The following is a 20873-nucleotide window of genomic DNA, read 5'->3' as shown; positions in this document are numbered from 1 at the left end:
ATCTCTGCTGGATGCGGCGTGGCACGAAGTGGATTGGAAAATAGTGGCGCTATAAAATATCGCCTTGCTGTTTCCAGAATCAACGACGCGGTGAAATGTGTATCGGCTTTGCAAAAACGCCGGTTGAACGACATCTCAATGACACAAAGACGAGGTATCGGCGCGCGTACTTTCCATGCGGCAAAGATTCGTCCTTGCGAGAATTTCGCGAAAGGGATATTCCGAGTAGCGCGCACAGAACACGCAGTCTGACGATAATTTTATCGAGCCGTGTACATTGATAAATTAACCGAGAGCAAGCTTTTTGTAACACAGCGTTCCTCGATCTTTGCCATTGTCGCCATTGCCGATACGATACTTGTCGCTTCGTCGTAGCGTCTGATCCGATAAGATCGATCACGCGTGGTTCTTCGATCGGGCGAACATTGGTTTGAGAGAGAATTAAAGGAGAAATCAAGCGAAACGTATAGATTCGCGTAGGGATCGCGCGGTTCTTTGCGGCGGTGACACGCAGTGACGAGAATATTTCCTTTTAAAGAACTCGCTTCTTTTACCTGCTCTGTCGATCTTATCAACGACTAATCTATACCGTGAGATTCGGCAGAAGCGCGCGAGGAATCGGCCGTTTTATCGAGAGAACACGAGTCTTGGATATTAATGTCCTGCTGAGATTCCATTCTTCCTGCTCGTTTCGTCTTGCCTCGTCTCGCCACGCATCGCGTCAAATTTCTGTGACTGCCGATGGGACGCATCGACAAAATTCGTTGCCCATTGGCGTCGAATGCACACAATTTTTCTTTACGTGTCCCTTCGCTTCGCCTTTTACTTCGTTTCACGCGAACCGAACAACGTTCGAACCGTATACATTGCGATACTATGATACGATTTACGTATATTAGAAATAAATAATAGAAATATATTTGCTATGCAGAATGTAAAGCTCTCGGCAACGAATTCGACGTAAAGTCTGTCGCAGATAAAAATATCGTGAAATCTTGGAAAGACCGCGAGGAAGAGCGAGAGATTCGATTTGACGTATTTTGACGCACTGCTCGGCCTTTCTCCTTCTACACCGTTGGATGAGAAAATGAAATGGAAGGACGACAAAATGCTGTCCATGATAAATACCTTGGATATTCGTTTGCGAGTAAACGCTGATTGGAACCTGCCGACCTACCGGTGGGCTGTCGTCTAATCCGTTTCCTATCTTTTCCTTTATCTTCTGCCCGTAATTGTCTCATTGTATTCGGTTAAGCCAGGGAGAGATCGATCTGCCGACGAATTTCTATTAGGCGAAGCGAGTCAATTTTTGCCTTTCCCAAGAAAACAACCACCAGACGCGATATAATTTCTTGGCAAAGTGAGAAGCTTGCCGATAATTATTCGAATAGCAGGCGACCAAACGCCATAACGAAGTAAGACAAACACCGTAAACACGTTGTTTGTACGTTGCAAAAATCCTCTATTTGCCGCTTTTTCCTCTGGTACGTAACTATTTTTTTAGCGGAGATAACCAGGTATTGGGTTGGCAACTAAGTGATTGCGGATTTTGTCAATGCCACCTAATGACAAAATCCCCAATCACTTAGTTGCCAACCCAATAGCTGGTTATCTCCGCTAGAGGAAAAAGTAGTTACGTCAATGCCACCTAATGACAAACTCCGCAATCACTTAGTTGTTAACCCAATATAACATACGTAGCTATGCTTTGCATTTTCGCGTGCTCTGTCATATCGCGTCTAAACCGATAGATCCGCCGTCTGAAACCGTTTGAGTCTCTGTTTTCCCTTTTTCGCCGGTGCGAACATAGAAGAAACAGAGGGGGAAAGGTGAGAGGAACGACAGAGCGACGGATCTACGAAGCCAGGAAATGAGAAAAGGGCGAGAGGATACAAGACGCGACCAGATCACAGGGGACAAAGCAAAGAAAATTGAAAGAAAACGGGGGAGGGTGACGGGACGAAACGAAAAGGAAAGGGAAGAGGAAGAGGGCAAAGACGAGAAAGAGAAAGGCTGACTGAGTCAGATGGAAAGGTTGGTAAAGAAGCGCACGTGTGCGTGTCATACGAGTCCACCCAGTATGTTAATTCGCGCTGATGACCCCATCAGGAAACATGCTCACCGCTGAGTGGAGTAGTGGAGGAGCCGAGTTTTCGTCTCGTCCATCGCTCGTGTATGCGCTTACCGGCGCACACACGCGCGTCCCTACACACGCACGTGGATATACCTTGCTGCCTCCGAACAATCGTCATCCCCGACCACGTTTCACGCCCACGCACTTGCTCAAACATTCCAGCCGCACAAAGCGCGTCAGGCTAATCGTAATGGAATTGCTATCCGCTCGTTAGGAACCATTAATAGCAACGAATTCATGCGCAGCAAACGTCGTTACGACGAATACGAGTCGATCGTCGTACGATCTGCGAAATCGGCGAAAACGGCCGTTGCGTGAACTAAAAATTCCACCGAGCAATTGGCCGAAAGATAGAATTTCGCTGCTGGTATCTTACCTGCATTCCATCGATCATCTTTATCGACGTTTTTCAATAGACAAGTTTCCACGAAATACACCGCTTTCGTTTACGTCCTGGATATTGGAAACTTGTAGTATGATCGACGGCAGAATCGTTAGGGGGATGAAACGAACGAGCAGTTTATATCGATGAATACGCTGCTTGACGCAAGGATCACGTTCCACGTATTGTGATGCGACACCGTCTTCGCCTTACCGAGATATCATCGGATTCTTCGTAGTATTAAAACTTTCCGATCGCTACCGCCTCGAACGAGATGTTGATCCTGCAGATGGCTGGCTCCCTGGGTCGCCAGCTAAACGAGTAGCGAATCAGGGGTGGCGATTTCCCGTGGCCAATGAAAATCACTATGTTCCAGCTTTCACCGGCTTTCTTCGTTCTACGCATTTCGCTCGCGTTGCGAATTTCCGCGAAAAGTGTGTCATCCGTTACGGCTACGGGGCAGCTTGAGAGACGCGCGTGCGCGCGGCTTTGCAAACGTTCCGCCGAGATACGAGATACGGTGTCGTTTTCCACGAAACTACGAATCCAGGAACTGTCGTATTCGAACTCGATCGCGCCATTCGACGAACACGCAGCTGCCTGCAAAGTGGCGAATGATCGAAAACAGCACGCGATTCGATCGGTCGGAATCGACGTCGTTTCGCCGATGCGAAGCCACGTAGTTTCCCCGTATCGAGAGTCGAGCGAATGAAGTTTCATGGGCCGGTGTCGTTAGTCGTGTCGTGGCGAACAAAACGAAGGCCGCGAATGCGGAGGTCACAGGCTAATAAATTCTTAGGCGAATCAATAAAAGCGACTGCGATAATTAGATCCGTCTGAAAGCGGTGCAAGGGCAGACAGGCAGAGAGAAAAAGGGACGACGAGCTGGAGGAAGGGGGAGGGCAAAAAGGTAGAGGAAAAAAGCAGGCTCGTTCGAACCGTGTCAGCTCGTGGCTCGTTTATTTTCGGTGGACACGAACAAAGCCGCAGCACGGCACGGGTCGACGAGCGGGATCGGGCACGAGCACAAGCGCGTGCACGGCCGAAGGAACACGAACCGAACGAAGAAGCGGCCGCTGGATCAGCATTATTCGGATAGGCCGATGTCGCGACCGTGAGCAGTAGGTTTTAGATTAGCCACGGTTAAAGGAGAAAACGGGGCAAACGAGGCTCGCGAGCACATCGGAGAGAACCGGCGAAAGGGAGAGCTGTGATGGTGAAACGATGCACGGGATGCGGAGGTCCACGGGATCGGTGGTCCCAGGTAGCGGTAGGACGAGCTAACCCGAGTCCACGTATTCCGCGCCTCCTTGCACCTCCTTACATCCCCTTGCGTCGCGCCGAGCCGCGTCGCGTCGCGTCCGTTCCAACGAGCAACCTGATTTATGGCGGCCATTCATTCTAATCGTCTTGCATCTCGCAGCCCCAAGCAACCCTATCTACCGTGTATAGTCGCGCTTTTCGAGACATCGCCCTCGGCGACCCGTAACTAATTGAATGCAAAGATTCGAATATTTAGTCAAGCTTATAAACCATTTAATTAACGAGACTGTAACGGTCACCTCTCCCTCCCTCTCTCTCTCTCTCTGAGGCGTTCTCTAGCCTCGTAAATATCGTCGTGTCTTTCGATTTCGATACCTACTTTGTCGATTGTTCGTCGCGCCATCGTTTCCTTCGTTCCAAGAAGAAGACGCAATTTCTTCGTGAACGGTCGTGGTTAACAGCCGCGAGTCTTTCCGGTTGGAACGTGGTGTGGGTGGAGTAGGCTTGTAAATAGCGAGGAAAATCGTTGGGAAAAGGACGGATGGTTGGCGAATCGTGTTAAGAGCAGAGACCGGCCTACGAAACGGATTAAATCGCATCGTTTAATTCAGCTTGAAATACATGTAATTAACTTTAATAACCGGTTTATAGCCTTAAACTGGCAATGATCGTAATAGCGGCGATCGCGGTGCTCGTAAACTAGGCATAAGGTGGATAACGATCGATATTTGAACGTAAGATCGCGTTAACAGAGGTTGTATAGGTTAACACTAAAACTACCGATAGTAACACTTTGACTGCCACGCCGAAACTACATGTTTCGCAGAGGGCGCCACGGCAGTATTTTATTATACAAAGCATATAATGGCAAAATAATAAATTGATGACGTAGAACAACATTCCTTCCCAATGGACCGTTTATCTCATTGGTGTTCACGGGTGACCACCGTAGCGCCTTGCTAACAGTTAATAGCGACATATTGTAACAAGGCTTCGTTTATTTCAACAAACCATTCGTTATTTCGTAAGCAAAACGTGCAGAATATATTGTTGAAACGTGTAGAAGATATTAGTAAACAGTATTATGATTATTTTTATGATTTCGAGAAAACATTCGGCCGAAATGGTAGAGGTCCGCAAAGAAAATTATGTTTCTGATAAACCAATGGTAGTGGTAGATTACAAGAGAGGAAAATGTGCTGTAGATTTATCAGATCAAATGATAGTATATTTTACACCACCTCGTGTGGTATATAAAATTAGCTTTAGAGTTATCGTTAAATACATCAATTTCAAACGCGACGATACTCTATAAACAAGCAAGAAAAACAAAAATCGAGGTATCAGATTTTAGAATGGCGCTCGCATCGCACCTTACACAGTTTCGTTCACCAGAGCCGTCAAATATACTTATTCGACAAAGATCGCGACATGAAACGCGAAAGAAAGAAGGGCAAGCGTACCTGGCAGGAAAATTTTGCAGAGAATGCTATAAGAAAAATGTTAAACAGTTAGGATGAAAAATTGCTAAGAATCGGACCATAAAGGTGACCACCTATCATCCAAATTGCATAGATGAGCCACATTTATTTAAAGTGTTTTAACACAGTGCACCGTTAGGTGCAACATTTGTTCTCATTTTTTTTTTTTTTATTGACGTTCTAATAAAAATGTTTAATCGTCCAATGGGGCACTTTTTATTTCAAAGTATCTTCTATTTATCGGTTATATTCAAAATACCCCAACTGTCAATTTTCATACAATTTTTACAATTGTAACCAATTGCACCAATGACCAACTTAGCAGTCAAAGTGTTTACACGAAGCTGTTTCTACCAAAACCAATCGAAATGACTGTTCTTTAAAAAATACGTAATAATAAAATATTTGTATTTTATTATTCTATTGTATTTTGTATTTACAATTGTATTGTATTCATTGATTTATTATTTTCTTACAGAAGGGATTCCATGTTATGCAGTACATTTTTAACGAGGGTTGACACATTTATAAAACTGTAGAACCAGTCGTTTTGACTGCCGTGGTATTTCTAGCGTTAGCATCTAGCGATCTAGCGATCGATCCGGAATTTTCCCGATAGCCGATATCGTCGTATTGAACGATACGCAATAAAAATTGAAAAAACGTGTGGGAAGTTGTACAAAACGAAGAAACTGGTTACTCGGGGTTCGATAAACAGATCACAGTACCCTTTTACATTTCGACAAGTACCAGTCATTTTGCCTGGTATTGGTATAAATAGCCTTGATGCAAAATTATTTTCAGCTTGAATACGTAAAAACCAAAATAAAATTCATTATATTATTCTTTCAGTAATCGTTGCGAAAGTGATTACATCATTGCGGAAAAAAGATACAACATGAAGTAGGAATTTAAAAATAAAATTGTAAAACCAGTCGATTCGACCGATGTGATAGTTCTACCGTTAAAAAATATCGGTATACCTGTACCCTTCTTTTCTTTCCCTTTTTCTTTCTCTCTTTCTTTTTCCCAGTCAATTCGAAGAAACGAGGATTGAAATTGATATTGATACGCGCGTTCAAATCGAACACGAGCGGACACGTTAGCTGGGAAAGAAAAGGATCCACGTGATTGGGAAGAGGATCGCGCGGCTCGTTTGTCGGCTAAAAGCTTTTAAGCTAGGGTTATATCGGGCAGTAACGGAAGCGCGAGGACAGTTTGAAAGAGAGTGAAAAAGGACGGATCAATGGGGCAAGAGGGTGGGAAAGGGAGTTCTCTCCGGAGGGATGAGTTTGCACCTAGAGCGGACAGTCGACACGCGAGGTCGGCACGAGACTACGAAGGAACAGGGGCCGCCCCATTGGCTCGTTTAATTAATTAAAAGTGCATTAGCGGCGGGGGTTAGCAGCCGAGTTTACGTGAGTTTCTACACACAGAGCGAGCGAACGAGCGAGCGAGCGACAGAGAGAAAAGTAAAAAGAGAGAGACCGTAACGATGTTCTAAGCGGAAAGCCGCGATATAGCCTTCGTCAACGCAACAACGCCTTCGTAATAGTCGATCCTTGTAACGTATACGAACGAACCGCGAGCCGACAAGATGATTAAACGGTTTCTTCCATTTTTTGATTTATAGCATCACCCGTATGGGGCTGGTCGGCCAACGCGTTTCCTTCTGTTTAACCGAACGATGGAAGCTACAGGGATCGTGTAAAGCGAATGGAACAGCGACTATGGAAAAAGTTGGCGACCGCTTGCGTCCCTGTGTGTTAACAACTTCGAAGCGGGGGTGGTATTATCGGGATTACGGCGCACAGAGTAGATAGAATCAAAGCACCAGGTGCAAATTACAAGGGGGATGGCCAGGTAGCACGGAAGTTGAACGCGCTACCAGCTGACTCGTCCGCGAGCGAAGCGTGTAATCACGCTAATGCGGCACGTCGTTGCCAAGAGTGATCCCGGTTTTGCCACAGGGATCACCCTGCAACGACTTTTCAGTGACTCATGCGCGTCATTGCGTAACTGCTCCGGCTCGATAACGATAATCTTCCTCCTCCGAGCGACCATGATCGTCGATCATCGTGCGCGTGGAGCAGCGGCGATCGTGATCACAAGGGACGAGCGAGACGGCGAATCATCCGACCGCTGCACCTGGAAATTTAATAAGGTACGATAATGAAACGGTCAGCGCAAAAAGCACACTCGCTTAAAACGCACGATGCCGGCCGTTTAATCGCCACGGAATTATCGGCGTAATGCCGGCTGATTCTGCGCAACCCCTTCAACTCGAACCGATCCTTTGGTTGCTACTATGGCGCGCGTAAGTCGCCGAAAGAAAAACCGATCGAAGATTCGAAAGGAACGAGACGAGTTTTTCTTAGCGGCGGCGAGGTTTGGCGGCCGAGCGAGGAAAGCTGGTCGCTTCGATTTAATGGTTCGATTTAATGGCAATTTGTCCTTGCGCGTAGATTTATGCGTTGCCGAGTATGCGGCATGTTCGTGTAATATACGACGCGTGGTTCCTAACGAGGGGAGTGGATTCACGGGATGCGCGAATCGCGTGAGACGACCGTCTAACACAATGAGATCGATGATGAAGCGGCAGGCGAGCCAACCGGCCTACCAGCCGTGCCGTAAGCCCTAACGATATATCCAACCGGAGATCAGCCACGCGACTTGCGCAAATTATCGATAGAAACGTTCCACATCGATCGGGCTACGTTCTTAAAAAGAAGCAGCCTGTACACGTTCCAGGCTGAAAGAACCGTAAAGCCGGGCCAATTTAATTTGGGTGTTTCCTACGACCAGAAGGCGTCAACGAGAATCGGGGCGGGATAGTTGACCGATCGAGCCGGAAGGGGAGAAAATTCGACGAGAATTTGATTACGTTCGAATGATAGGCTGTGAGACAGGTATCGACGGCCGTCGTCGATTCCAAACGTGGTCCCCCTTTTCTCGTAGGTAAACAGCGTGAAATGGTATCTTGTGTTGCGCGGTTAGGCTTGCGCGCGCTACCCTTCATCGCTCCATGCAAAGGTTAAGGGAAGAGAGGGGTGCGTTGGTTTGTCGCGCGTTCACTAACGCAACGCAAACTGTCGGCTGTCAAGCAGCGCGATGGGAGGGCACGAAACAACGAAGATGTGCCCACGCGCGCACGTGCGCACGTGCCTTTTAATATCCCATAATGCGTTGCATGTCCATATTCATTAAGTAATTTTCTGGTCTGAAAGTCACTGTCCGCGGTCGACCATCGTCGTCGTTTCGTATCCGACGTCAAGGATATCGCGATCCGCTTCGCTTTTCCTCCCTCCAGTTTTCCTCCCTTCGTCTCTCTAATAACGCGAATATTCGTGCGGTATGCGGAGCGTGCAGGCTGAGAAGTAGCCAGAGACATCGGTCGGTGCGACGTATTATTTCGTCCGGCGCATTGTCGCCCGAACGTCCTTTCGTTTCCTCTGTTTCATATTTATGATACGTTTAACGGCAGGAGAGCGCACTGGGTCTGCGCGCATAAATTTTCCTGCCCTGTGGTTACGGTGAAATCGTGAGCGAGCGCGTCGAGACGCGGCGCGTCGTGTCGCGTGATTTTCTTCAACGCGATTGTCTCGCGCCGTTCAAAGCAAAAACACCGGCGAATAATTTCGACCACGGCAATTTGTCGGCGGCCTAACGGTAACGCCACGTATACGCCAGGTCAGCGTTACGGGGCGTGGTAACCGGGCTAGTTCGATCTGCGAAACGCGCGTATTTCGAATTTCCTTTGCATTCTTCCAACAAGAGGCGCATTTTTCCGGAAATCAGGTTCTTTTGCAAAATTCCAACCGACGGGATTAACAGATCTACCATCGTCGCGGCCGCTTCAACCTAATTTATCAACCCTCCTATACGTCTAAATGCGACCACACAGACACCGTTGGTAGAATTTGCAACGCGGATTTGCGCAATCATTTTGATCTTTTGCCGCGATACTGTCGGTGAAGTTAAATATCCCACGTATCGCTTTCCGCGCTAATTTCACTCCGCCTCGATGTATTTTAACCGACGTATTAATTCGCCGTCACAGCGAGCCCGCCGATACGCTAACGTTTAACTTGCGTAATGTACGCGTAACGTGCACGATGCAAGTGCGCTGCCTTGCGAACTAGCCACTTGTGCTTCTCGTCGAGCGAAGCAATTCGTTTCTGTATCGTGCGTTGTGATTCGTTCCGAAAGAGCTTCGGCCGTTTATCGCAACGAGCGAACGGAAACTTTGCTCGCCTGGTGGAGTCGCGTCCGCGAGGATCGTACACGCGAGATAGTCGGAGCCTTCGATAGCGTGACGACGATTTGTCGAGACGCGATATCTTGAGGCGGCGCAGGTTCTAGGAAAGAAAGAATAACTCGATTCGAAGGTGATTTGTCGATCGGCAGGTATCGGAAATCGCGCAGTTCCAGGCCTTAATGCTCTTACACTTGGAACACAGAGCGTGTAGACAGGCGCGTACACCACCTAACACGTAACACGTAGTATCAAGTAGGTGAACGAGGCAACCGAGAAGCCGAGTTCTGAGATCAAGTCACGCGTAGCCTAAAGAAAGTTGTTTAAAGGTCAGTGTAGCTCGACTTGCATCAGAAATGCCAATCTAGTTACGAAATATGTATGGGGAACAATGATACCCTCGTGGAAAGCAATTCGTTCGCTCGCGCGCCGTCTCCTTCCAGTTGTCGTCCGTACGTCTCTTCGTGGTTTCCAGCGATCGCGTCGAACTCGAGCGAAAGCGTTGCAGAAAAAAAGAACAACTTTCTTTCTCTTCTCGCTGAACTTTTGAAAATTTAGCGAATTATACCGCCTATCGGTGGGTCGTATCTCTCGCGTTATTCATATCCGCGGAATAATGCTGAATAATTTCACCATAAATACGTGGCGCGTCCACGTGGGCGTAAAGTAACGATAATGCAAGTAAATAATGGACGCGAGAGTTTTATTACCTAGGCGGTTGAATGGCAAGATAGAATCTACGTGTCCGCGGCAGTACAGCCCCCTCGAACACCGAACGCCAAGAGGAAAGAGAAGAAGAGGAGAGAGCCAGGATGAGACCAGGCGAGAGACGCTTCCCTTTTGCACGAACATCGAATCCGAAAATTCCTACATAGGCGAATGAATGGTATTTTCCTTCTCTCTTTGCCAAACGTAGTAGCCTTCTCTAGCCGTTGTTCCGCGTTTCGCGATACCGTTCCTCGTCGACCGCTATCGTTTCTCCTCTTTCGTCGTTTAGATAAATCCTCACCTTGCCTCGCCTAGCTCCGCCATCGCTCCAACGACGTAGCTGTCTTCCTTTACGACTTTGTACGTGCAGACTCCGTTCCTTTGTCCGTAGCACGCAGCAAATTCGCGTTTCCCGTGTTCCAACTGCTCAAACTTGCGAAATAAGCAGTTGGCTACTCGATATGTAGGTCGTCGTTCTGGCTTGCAGCTTCCTGTTCTTTTCTACGGTCGCGACCTTTGCTTATCTTCCGAATGGACGTCGCCTTGTCTCGATATCGCGCGCGACGATATCTCGGGTGGATTATTATACGCGTTGGTTTATTAAAGGGACGAGTGATAAAATTGTAATAGTCGGTCGTAAGTTCAAATGTAACTCGCGTTTTCCTTCTCTTTTTATATGGATCAATTTTACGATCAATTCTCATTGAGAATTATTAGTAAATTTTTCTCACGTGCTACTATGTCGTGTTTAACCCCTTAACCTACGATTTACGTTCGAGAATTTTGCCCCGAAAACGTAAACAAGCTCGCGTACCCTTCGAGCCATTCGCACCACTTGTTTAGTACGTACTACGGGCTATGCCCGTGACATTTACGTTCCGTCCGATTATCGTACTATGGGATATGCTCGTGATATTTACGTTTGGCCCGACCATCTACTACGGGCTATGCCCGTGATATTTACGTTTGGGCCGATCGTCTGCTACGGGCTATGTCCGTGATATTTACGTTTGTCTCGATTATCGTACCATGGGCTATGCTCGTGATATTTACGTTTGGCCAGATCATCGTACTACGGGCTATGCCCGAGACATTTACGTTCCGTCCGATCATCGTACTATGGAATATGCTCGTGATATTTACGTTTGGTCCGACCATCTACTACGGGCTATGCCCGTGATATTTACGTTTGGTCCGATTGTCTGCTACGGGCTATGCCCGTGATATTTACGTTTGTCCCGATTATCATACCATGGGCTATGTCCGTGATATTTACGTTTGGTCCGATCATCTGCTACGGGCTATGCCCGTGGTTGTGGGTCAAGGGGTTGATAAGGGTTTATAGTGTGTGTGATTCTAGTTGAATCATTATCTTTTTAGCCTGCGGATCTGATCCGACGTGTCAAGTAATTGAGTAACTAGTGGATGTTAACTCTTATGTTATATCTGTTACTGAATTTGCATATTTCTTCTTCGACTGTGGGAATCTTGATGTCGCGATGTACTGTCTCGTTGGTAACATACCAAGGTGCATCTTAGAGTTTTCCATTGGAAACGTCGAAGAATTCCTATGTTGGAATTACTTGCTGTTCCCCGTACTTGGAGTAACTCCGGTTGACGATTAGAAATAACGGCGATAATGTTTTGTCCGGACTTTGTTTACCTTCAAACGTAGCAAATCGGAACAACGTTGACACTGCAAGGCACAAGAATATGATTCTCTGCCGATCCGAATCTTGCATTGACTCGTGTGCTGCTACGTATGAAATCTGGGCGCGTGATGGACGAAAGAAGGACGCGGGCAGCTTGTCGAAACTGCAAAGTTGGCGAACCGGAGCCGAGGGATTGATCGATTTTCGAGGGAGGAGCCGTGGCAAGTGGCATTCTCGAGAAACGTAAATTTGCATCTGAACTTAATCCTTGATTGTGCCACGCCCCCTCAGTTTCTTTCTTTTCGCCTTGGTCCCAAAACTTTCTTTCTCCTCTTCTTCTTCTTCTTCTTCTTCTTCTTACTCGAATGGTAGGTTGTTCGGGCCACAGGCGTCGCCCATCTCGCGCCATCATTTAACTAAATTACCGGCTTGCCGTACGAGAAAGGACACTGTTGTACGGTCACCATTATTTTCGTACAACTTGCACACGCATTCCTCTTTCTCGAGTCCTGGTGACGCGATCTTGGCGGCAAGTTCGCTGCGGAGCCAAGTCACAGACGAGCTGTTCCAGTCGAACGTAATAGCATCCACGTGCATGGATTTCCCCTGTAAAGTCAGACATTCACGCGTCTCTTAATTTCCATCGTGTTGGCTCCTAAACGAAGCTTCCTCGAGTTCGGCTCGTAGCGCCATTAAGCGCCGGTCGACTATCGCGTTGCTCGTTCGCTGTTTCGAATCCCAAGAAAGTGAGGAGACAGCGGAGCGAGCGAGCGAGTAATCCGCGTGGCGATAGTCGAGGACGCGAGGACGGTGTCGCGAGGTCGATGCAACGATTTTGGCAGGTCGTTCGTCGAAAGCTGTGGAGAAAAATGGCCGACAGCGCGCACGGCTGACATTTGCCCGCACATTTATCGCGATAATACGGCTTTAGGTCAGAGGGTGTGGCCTCGCCAGATTGATTCGGCGAGCTCGCTTCTGCGCGCTACGCTTCGTTACCGCCAACGCTATGGCCGCTTTCCTGCTCACGGCTTTTCATTCATCTTTCGCCTTCCATTTGCCTCGGCACTCGATAAATACACCGAACGATAAACCTGTCGATACACCGTTGCCGATCTCGTTCTATCGTTCGTTTCCCATAATTAGAATATACGACGCGAGAAACCGGAAAACCGCGCGTTTCCCTCGTTCGCTTTGGCAACGTTCGCGCCTTCGTCGGATCTCGTGGCTTGGCAACTAAGTGACTGCGGGCTTTGTCAATATCGCCTATTGACAAAGCCCGCAATCACTTAGTTGCCAAGCGAATGCATCTTCGCGCCTTCGATCCCTGGAACCGCGCCGATCCTGCAAAATCTCGTTTCTCCTCGCGAACGCGTAAAATGTCGCAAGATCGACGTTAATGCGCTTCGATTCGAGAGCAGTCGTTTGGATTTAGTTAGCCGTTACTCCGCGAAGACTCGGGACAGAGAGTGCGCGAATGGGATAATTAATCGTGGAATCGCGGTAAATGGGGGCAGAAGGCGCGCGTGCGCTTGCGCCTTCCTTTGCGAGTCGCGAGGCCGCGAAGCTGCGATTGGTCGGAATAAAAAATACTAGGCGGCACGAGCGAACCAACACGGATGCAAAGGTTTTTCATCTTACACGCCAGCTACGATGACGACGCGCTATCTATCGACTGCGTGGGTGTTCGTTCTCGCTCTGACAGATTCGAAAACGCATTATTAACACCGACGGCCCTGACTCTATGATTACGCGCATTAATAGCCGGATGGACGAACTTTGCTCACGCTCCGCACTATCATTATCGCAACGCGAAAAAGAGACCGACGCGACGCGACGGCGTGGATCAAGAGACACGCTCGCACCGACCTGAACCACCAGAGAAAAAGACGAGAAAACCGTGAGTGCAGAAGGGCGGCACTTGAAAAACGATATCGACGACTATCGAATTCCTCCTAATAGTCGATCGAATCGTGTCTCGATCCGTCGAAGATTCTGCAAAATTTGTATCCGACGTTTTCCATAACTGCGCGCGCCTCATTAGGTACAGGCAAAGACGACGAAGAAGGCGAGACACGAAGGAAATTTGACGAGGATCCATCGACTTCCGTTTGACCAGTTTCCCTTCTCTGTTTTTGTTCTCTTTTCTATCGTTTTCGCCGTCGTTTCCTTCTACACGCGATATAACAATACGACGACGAAAGCAGCAGTTTGCGATCGTTGCTGGTTATTTTATCGATGAACGCGCACGAGAGCCCGCATCCATCCTGGTCGAGACGATATGGCATTTAAATATAATGTTTCGCGCGCAAGCGCGCATATCGTACCTCGCTACAAACTCCTTTTCAAATTGCATATCAGGTACGATCGAGTGTTGCGAGTATACCAATCTTCCGACGATGAATAATTCATTGTGTAAATAATTCATAAATCACTATATAAGCTTGCCGGACGGTGAGCCAGAATCGTTCAAAAATTTCCAATGAGATTTTTTTTTCATCCATTCTTCCATCATCGAGATCTTCTTTTATCTTCTACCTTCGATACTGTCCTAAAAGGGCTGCGGCTGTTTATCGTGTCAACTTCGCCATACATCTCGCTTCGTTGGCGCAAACGCGTGAAACACGCAAAATTTACCAATTTGCCAAACGACAGTTTCCCGCTTATTCGCGATATTTGCCAATTCGTATCTCGTTGATACTTTTCTTGTGTGTCTAGCGCGCGCGATACTCTGTCATTTGCGACGAATCTTTCCGGTTCTGCGTCGCTCTTCGTAATTACTTAATCGCGGTAAAGTGGTAGAATCGGGGGCAAGTTCAACCTGTTTTATCTGCGATCTCGCATCGGTGTACCGCGAACGCTATGCAATAGGAATTCTTTACGCCTGGATAACAAATCCGACCCACGAGGATGACGCTTAAAAATTCACCTTACGTATTCCATACCGTTTCTTTCGATCCGCGTCGTAACGGAGCCTGACGAGGTGCTTCGAGATTCTTCGGGCTGAACTTTCAAAGTGTACGCCAGCCTGATCTCGTTTCTATGCTTGTAGAAACATGTAGGTAAGTACCTAGCTACCTTGTGCCTCGAAACTTGTCCTTCGTCCACTTTCCGAGGCATCGTATTTTATCGAACCGGCGTGAAAATGATAAAGCCACTGCTCATGCACGCATCCAGGTGAAAGGAAGAGGAGAAAGAGAGATAGAGGGGGCGCGAAAGGGGCGTTACATATAGCGATTGTATAGCGACGCATTAAAATATTCGGAATGTTATGCGGTCTGAGCGAGCAGAGTACGAGCAGTCGTCGAAAGCGTGGAGAGCAAGGGAAGGCAAGGGAAGGCATGGGAAGGCAAGGGAAGGCAAAGGCAAGTCGAGGCACAGCATGGCCCGCACAGAACGGCGCACGAGGGCGGCGCGCGTTGCGCGTGTACAAATCATGCAAAGAATGACGCGGCATTGGCCCGCTCCCTCCCATCTTCGAGACGAAACTGTGCTGTCTCTACTCCCCTTTCTTTCTTTTCGTCTCCTCTTCTCTCCCTTCGGCTGTGCTATACAGTCGTTATATGCATCATAGAACTGGCATACGAAGGCGTGCAGTGTGGGAGACCTCATGCTGCACAGCCCTCGATGCGGTCGTTGCATATTAACCGAGAACAACGTGCCGCATGCGCTTTCGTGAATCAGCATATCGCAAGTCACCCGCTTGTTTACCTGTTTGCTGCTTGCTTAAGCTACACCGGCTCCGACTAGCCCCGAATATCGTGCTTCCCGACCCATCGCGCTATTTGCTCGTTCGGCTTTCGATTCGCACGAGCGACGATTCGACATTGCCAGGCGAAGACGGAGCATCGTGATGGTGCAAAATCGCGCGCAAACGCAACTCAAACTCTCCACTCGCATTCTCGACTTTGTCCGTCTTCTATTTCCAGCAGACATCGGACCTGGACACTTTGCTATGTAGACAGGATCTCGACCGACTGCAGAAGCTCGACGAAGATGACCCGGAGAAGGAGCCGAGGGAGTCCTCGGTGCAGATGGAGGACTTCTTCGAGGTTGGTGGGCCGGTGTGTCGACCGCAGGCGAGTTTCGTCTCGTCGAGGAGTCAACCCGCGGGAAACGACGACGACGTGTTTCTCAGGCCTCCGCTCTGGGAGGATATTACCTCGAGTATACAAAAATTGGACCCGGAGAACGCCGACATGCTGGGCTCGCAGTCGCACGTCAAAATGGAGACCGACGACGTCTCGTCGCCGGTATTATCGCCTGTCGAGATCAAAACCGAACCGCTACCTCCGCCACCGACCTTGCACCTCCTCGAAGGACCCGCTTCGAACTCGGTGTCGGGCTACGCGAACGGTCATCCGAACCCTCCAACCGGCCCGCAAGTCGTTCATCACCGGACCGCGCCTGCCGCTTTCAAGACTTTCCCCCCTAACAACAACAACAACAATAACAACAACAACAACAACAACAACACGAGCGCCAATAACAACAGCACCGGTGTCGCCAACAACGCCAATGGCAACGGTAACAACAACAGCAACAACAACGCCAATGCGAACGGTAACAGCAACAACAGCAACAACAACGGTACCGGGAACAGCAACAACAACAACAACAACAACGACTCGACGACGACTCACCACGGAGGCGGGAATCAGATCGGTGGCAGCGCGACGTCGCCGCTCTACGGCTCGATGACTAGGTTAATGTACATTTCCCCGCTCACGCCGCCGATTTCCGATCCTGGATCTCCGATAGGGGCTCCACCGAGGCGGACACCGCCTCCACCCTATCCACAGCCGTCCATTATGAATGCTCCTCATAGGATTCAGGCCCCGAGCATCACCACGAAATTCAACAGGCGAAACAATCCCGAGCTGGAGAAGAGACGCGTTCATCACTGTGATTTCATAGGTAAGTGTTGCGTTGCTTTGGTAATCGTCAACGTACTTGTATACGCTTCGTCGAGTCTTTTTATCCGCAGCAGATGTATTGGTAACCGACTCCTAAAGGCGCTTAATGGCACACATACGGTACATAGCGTACGTGTATAATATCATAGTTGTGAGAAGTGTAAACGCGCCGAGCGTGCGAGCTACGGGTACGATCGGATGACGCGATGCTTTCATTGTCAGAGAAACGGTAGCAACGCTCACGGTATTGGTAACTATTTCGTTTTGCAGGTTGTACAAAGGTCTACACGAAGAGTTCGCATTTAAAGGCGCATCAGCGGATACACACAGGTAAGTCGACTGCTTTCGCTGAACGTGCGAGCTTGCCGGATAACGGTTCGAGCTGCGTTTTAGGGGAAAACGGCATGCCGATGGAAAAAAGAAACGAGCCTGGAAATTAGATATGTAGCTCATCCACGCGGAGCGAAACGAAACGTTTGAAAGCGCGCGAGGTCGAGCGCTCGGCGTGGGCAGGGCGCGGTTCTCGCAGCCTCTCCTTCTTTCCAGCCTCTTTCTTCCTTTAACCTTCGTCTTCGTTCGTCTCTCTTGTCCCCTCTGTTTTACCTTATCTATCATATTCTCGTACACAGTGTATATTCGCTTTCGCAGAGTCTCCGATCTTTCTGTGCGTGCGCGCGGTGTCGCGCAAAGGAATCTCTATCATATGTAAACGTATAAGGAACGCACGAAGCGTGGTATGCTACACTCCGTTTCGTAGACTCGAGCTAGCGACCCACATCCTGTCCGTATCCAAACACACTGCTCGCTAACGCGCTCGTACCTACACCTACGTGTATTTGTACACGGTCGAGCATGAAAGGGGTTTCTGGCTGTCTGCTAAAGCCACGCCACGCGCGATCTTCTCCAGAGCTGTTGTTGCGCGTTCTTCCGTCGTCGTCGCTTGATCGGGCATCGATGTTTCTGCATCACCGTCGCGTCACGTCGCGTCTGTTTGTCCAACTGTTTTATCGCGTATCGACGAAAAAGCACATGTATAGAGAAGTAAAACAGCTCGACGAATCTCGTCCGTTTTGTAAGCGAAATCTGCACGCGTTTCAGTTTCCCGAAAGCTTCTTTCTTCGTAACGTTTGCCCTTAACCGTTTGAGTGGCAGTCGTTGTTTGAAAAAACAGGGTCGAAATATCAACAGCGCGATAGCGAAGAGAAAGAAACGGCGCAACAGCGCTCGTCATATTTGTTAGTTTTATGAAATACATCTATGTTATTATATATGCGTGCTATTAGTTTATAAATATTCGAGTTTTGTTCGATAAAAATTATTGAGAACATAACAATCGTGAGTCGTCCGTTCAAATATACTCGGACTTTTCCACACAAAATTTAAACAACGCGATCGCGTTGTTTGCGACCTAAATGTTCAAATCTTCATCCTTCTTCATCTACATCGTTTCTCCGTTAACACGCCTTTTCGCGAACGAAACCATCGATCAGAGTATCGAGGGACTCCTAAATTAGCGAATTCCGAGAAACCGACGTTCCAACGTAACGATTTGTCGAGAAATGCCGATTTAATGTTAGAAAAATGGTAATGGATAAATTTCGAATACGTTTTGCTCGACCAGTAGATAGTCCAAATCTCGGCGCGTATGTACGTAAGATCGGTTCGAAGCGGGAAAATTGGCGCGCGAATTCGAGGTACGTTCGTCTTCTGTGTAAACACGAACGCGAAAGCGGACGAATGTACGCGCGTACAGATACGCGTATAGACTCGAGCGAAGAAGGAAGGACGAGAGAGAGACGACGAATGCACGCGTGCCTGCTCGACAAGCTATCGCGGAATGCCTGCCAAAGGCGTTCGAACCACGATGTACCACTTTCCAATTGATACGTCGAGGTTTTGCGGTAACTCGTCATCGAGTACGCGAATCTTTCAATTGCGTTTCCAACCACGGAACTCGACCAACGCAGCGAAATTTCGACAATCTAGGCCCGATCAAAATCGATCCGAGTACGCGGTTACTTCAACCTTCCCCTTCCCCCTCTCTCCCTCGTCTGCCTGACGAATTTTCTGTAACGCGTTGTAGAGGTGATATTATATATTGTCCGTGATAGTAGTAGTTGCCGGCTGTAGGTGTCACTGCTAATTATTCTTCTATTTTGATGCGTGGAAGAAAAATCGAATCACGGGCGCCGGGAATCGAACCCGGGTCCTGAACGACCGAAACCTAAGACGCTAACAACTGCGCTGCCGTTTTTTTCTTTTTATCTTTGTTTATTAATTCTAGGTTTTTTACATATTTTTTTTACATGATTGTTTTTTCCAGAATAAACGCTGAATTCTAATTGTAGGGTGGTACAGGCAAAAGTACCGATACGCGACGGTACGACGTAGCCATGCATTATTACATTTCTTTTTTTTTTTTTTTTTTTTTTTTTTTTTTTTTTTAAGATTATTATTGTGCCTTAAATTTAAGCCGCTGTTGCGCTGTGCTTATGTACGATATTTTAATTTATGTCCTGAAAGCCTGGACGCAAAAACAGGACAGTTCGCTAGCCTATTATGGAGGGGATGGGAGGGGATGGACTGGGAGGGGTGGGGAGGGGTGTTCTGTGGGATTAGTATAATATTTGTTTATCTATTTACATATTTACATATTTACACTTTATTCGGTGAGCGTTGCCGTTCTGTGGTTCTTTATCTTGTTGTTTTTTGTTATGGGTTCCGTATCCACCAATACTTTTTTGTTTTTTCTGTGTTTGTCTTCTGTATCCTTTTGGGGGAGGGCCATGTTGTATCTCCACCTAGTGTCTGCAATACGGCCATCTAGGTTTTCCTCGTATTGTATAGATTTCATTCCTATCTTCCTTTGCATATGGTAACTGCGCTGCCGTGTCCGTTGCGAGTTATTGTCGAGTGGCGGTATTTGTTGTCGAGTGCCGTCACAGCGTCAATTTTCCCGACAGACTCCAGAGAGTAGGTACGGTTATCCTGGTTTACTTTCGACGAAATGCCGCGCGTATATCTTGACGTTCGTTCGTCGATCTTCCGATTGGTAGAACAGAGATTTCATAGAAATCGCGATGATCGCGTAGCGGAGGAAAAGGTAGCTTGAAATTCGGAGGAAGAAAAAACAGATCGCGAGACGAGGCAGAAGAAAGGAAAGGCGCGAACGCGATCGGTCGCTGAAATCCGAAAGGTGAATCGCAAGGGGTAAAGCAGTGGCGTAGTTGTCGGATCGGGAGCCTCGGGCACGTGGCTCTCGTCTTGAATGAACGAACGCAACGTCGAACCGCTCGCGCATAGGTCTCGGCAAGCCTGGCTTTCACGGGCGCTTGTCCTCTGGTCCGATGCACCTCGACACACACGCGCGTGTAAATACGCGTACACGTGCGTATGCGTTTCTCTCGTCCCGTCCCGTCCCGTCCCGTCCCGTTACCGTCTCATCTCGTCCCGTGGCGTCTGGTCCCGTGCTATCCCGTGCGTCCAGAAAAGAATATCGGCCGATCGCTCGTAAATTATATACCGTCCACGATGGAACGTCTATATTCGAGGATTGTTCGACCGGTCGTGAACGAACAGCGCGTCGCGTCGCGTCCGATTCTTCGATCAACGCGAAGGTATTACGATATTAGTATTCTACTAATGTATTCGAATGCGTTATACCGCGTGTAAGCTGTACACGTTGCGTGCTTGTTAATAGGAAAATTTCGTGCTCGTTCACCGATTTCAGGGTTTCGCGCGAGACAACCTTGAACAATTGTTCGTTCTCGTTCGTTTGCAATATGTGTTATCAAAATTACAGTGTTTTGTATCGCTATAGAACGAGCGAACGAGACGTTCTCAAAGGTGTTCTCAAAGTCGTTCTGAAACGATTCGATCGCCCTCTTTGAAAATACCAACTGTCGCAACGAAAATTCTAGTCTCATTGGACGAGGCATGCATAAACTCTGGAAGGTTCGAGAAACTCTCGTAAGACGAGCCACACGTAAGTAAGTACGTGGGATGAAACGTGCGCGTACCGTTCCCCGCGATATTCCCAGCCGATCATTCTACTCGTATAACGTTCTCATCGGTTATATCTGTTA

The 20873-nt window shown here is 48.1% G+C and overlaps 1 protein-coding gene across 3 annotated transcripts in view; it reads left to right on the top strand.

Moving 5' to 3' along the window:
- Nucleotides 1–20873, top strand: part of LOC100647619 (putative uncharacterized protein DDB_G0277255) — a 46107-nt gene that overhangs the window by 19035 nt on the left and 6199 nt on the right. Inside the window, exons 2-3 of one of the 3 annotated variants that reach the window (XM_020863983.2) lie at nt 15805–16789; nt 17059–17118. In XM_020863983.2, coding sequence (XP_020719642.2) covers nt 15805–16789; nt 17059–17118 — 1045 coding nt within the window. Of the gene's footprint in view, nt 1–15801; nt 16790–17058; nt 17119–20873 lie in introns of all 3 variants that reach the window. The other 2 variants (XM_020863982.2, XM_020863987.2) reach the window with 2 other exon arrangements.

The sequence above is a fragment of the Bombus terrestris genome, chromosome 7 (genome assembly GCF_910591885.1).
Source record: "Bombus terrestris chromosome 7, iyBomTerr1.2, whole genome shotgun sequence".
NCBI lineage: Eukaryota > Metazoa > Arthropoda > Insecta > Hymenoptera > Apidae > Bombus > Bombus terrestris.
Note: the sequence above shows the minus strand (reverse complement) of the source record. Positions and strands in the feature narration are given on the sequence as shown.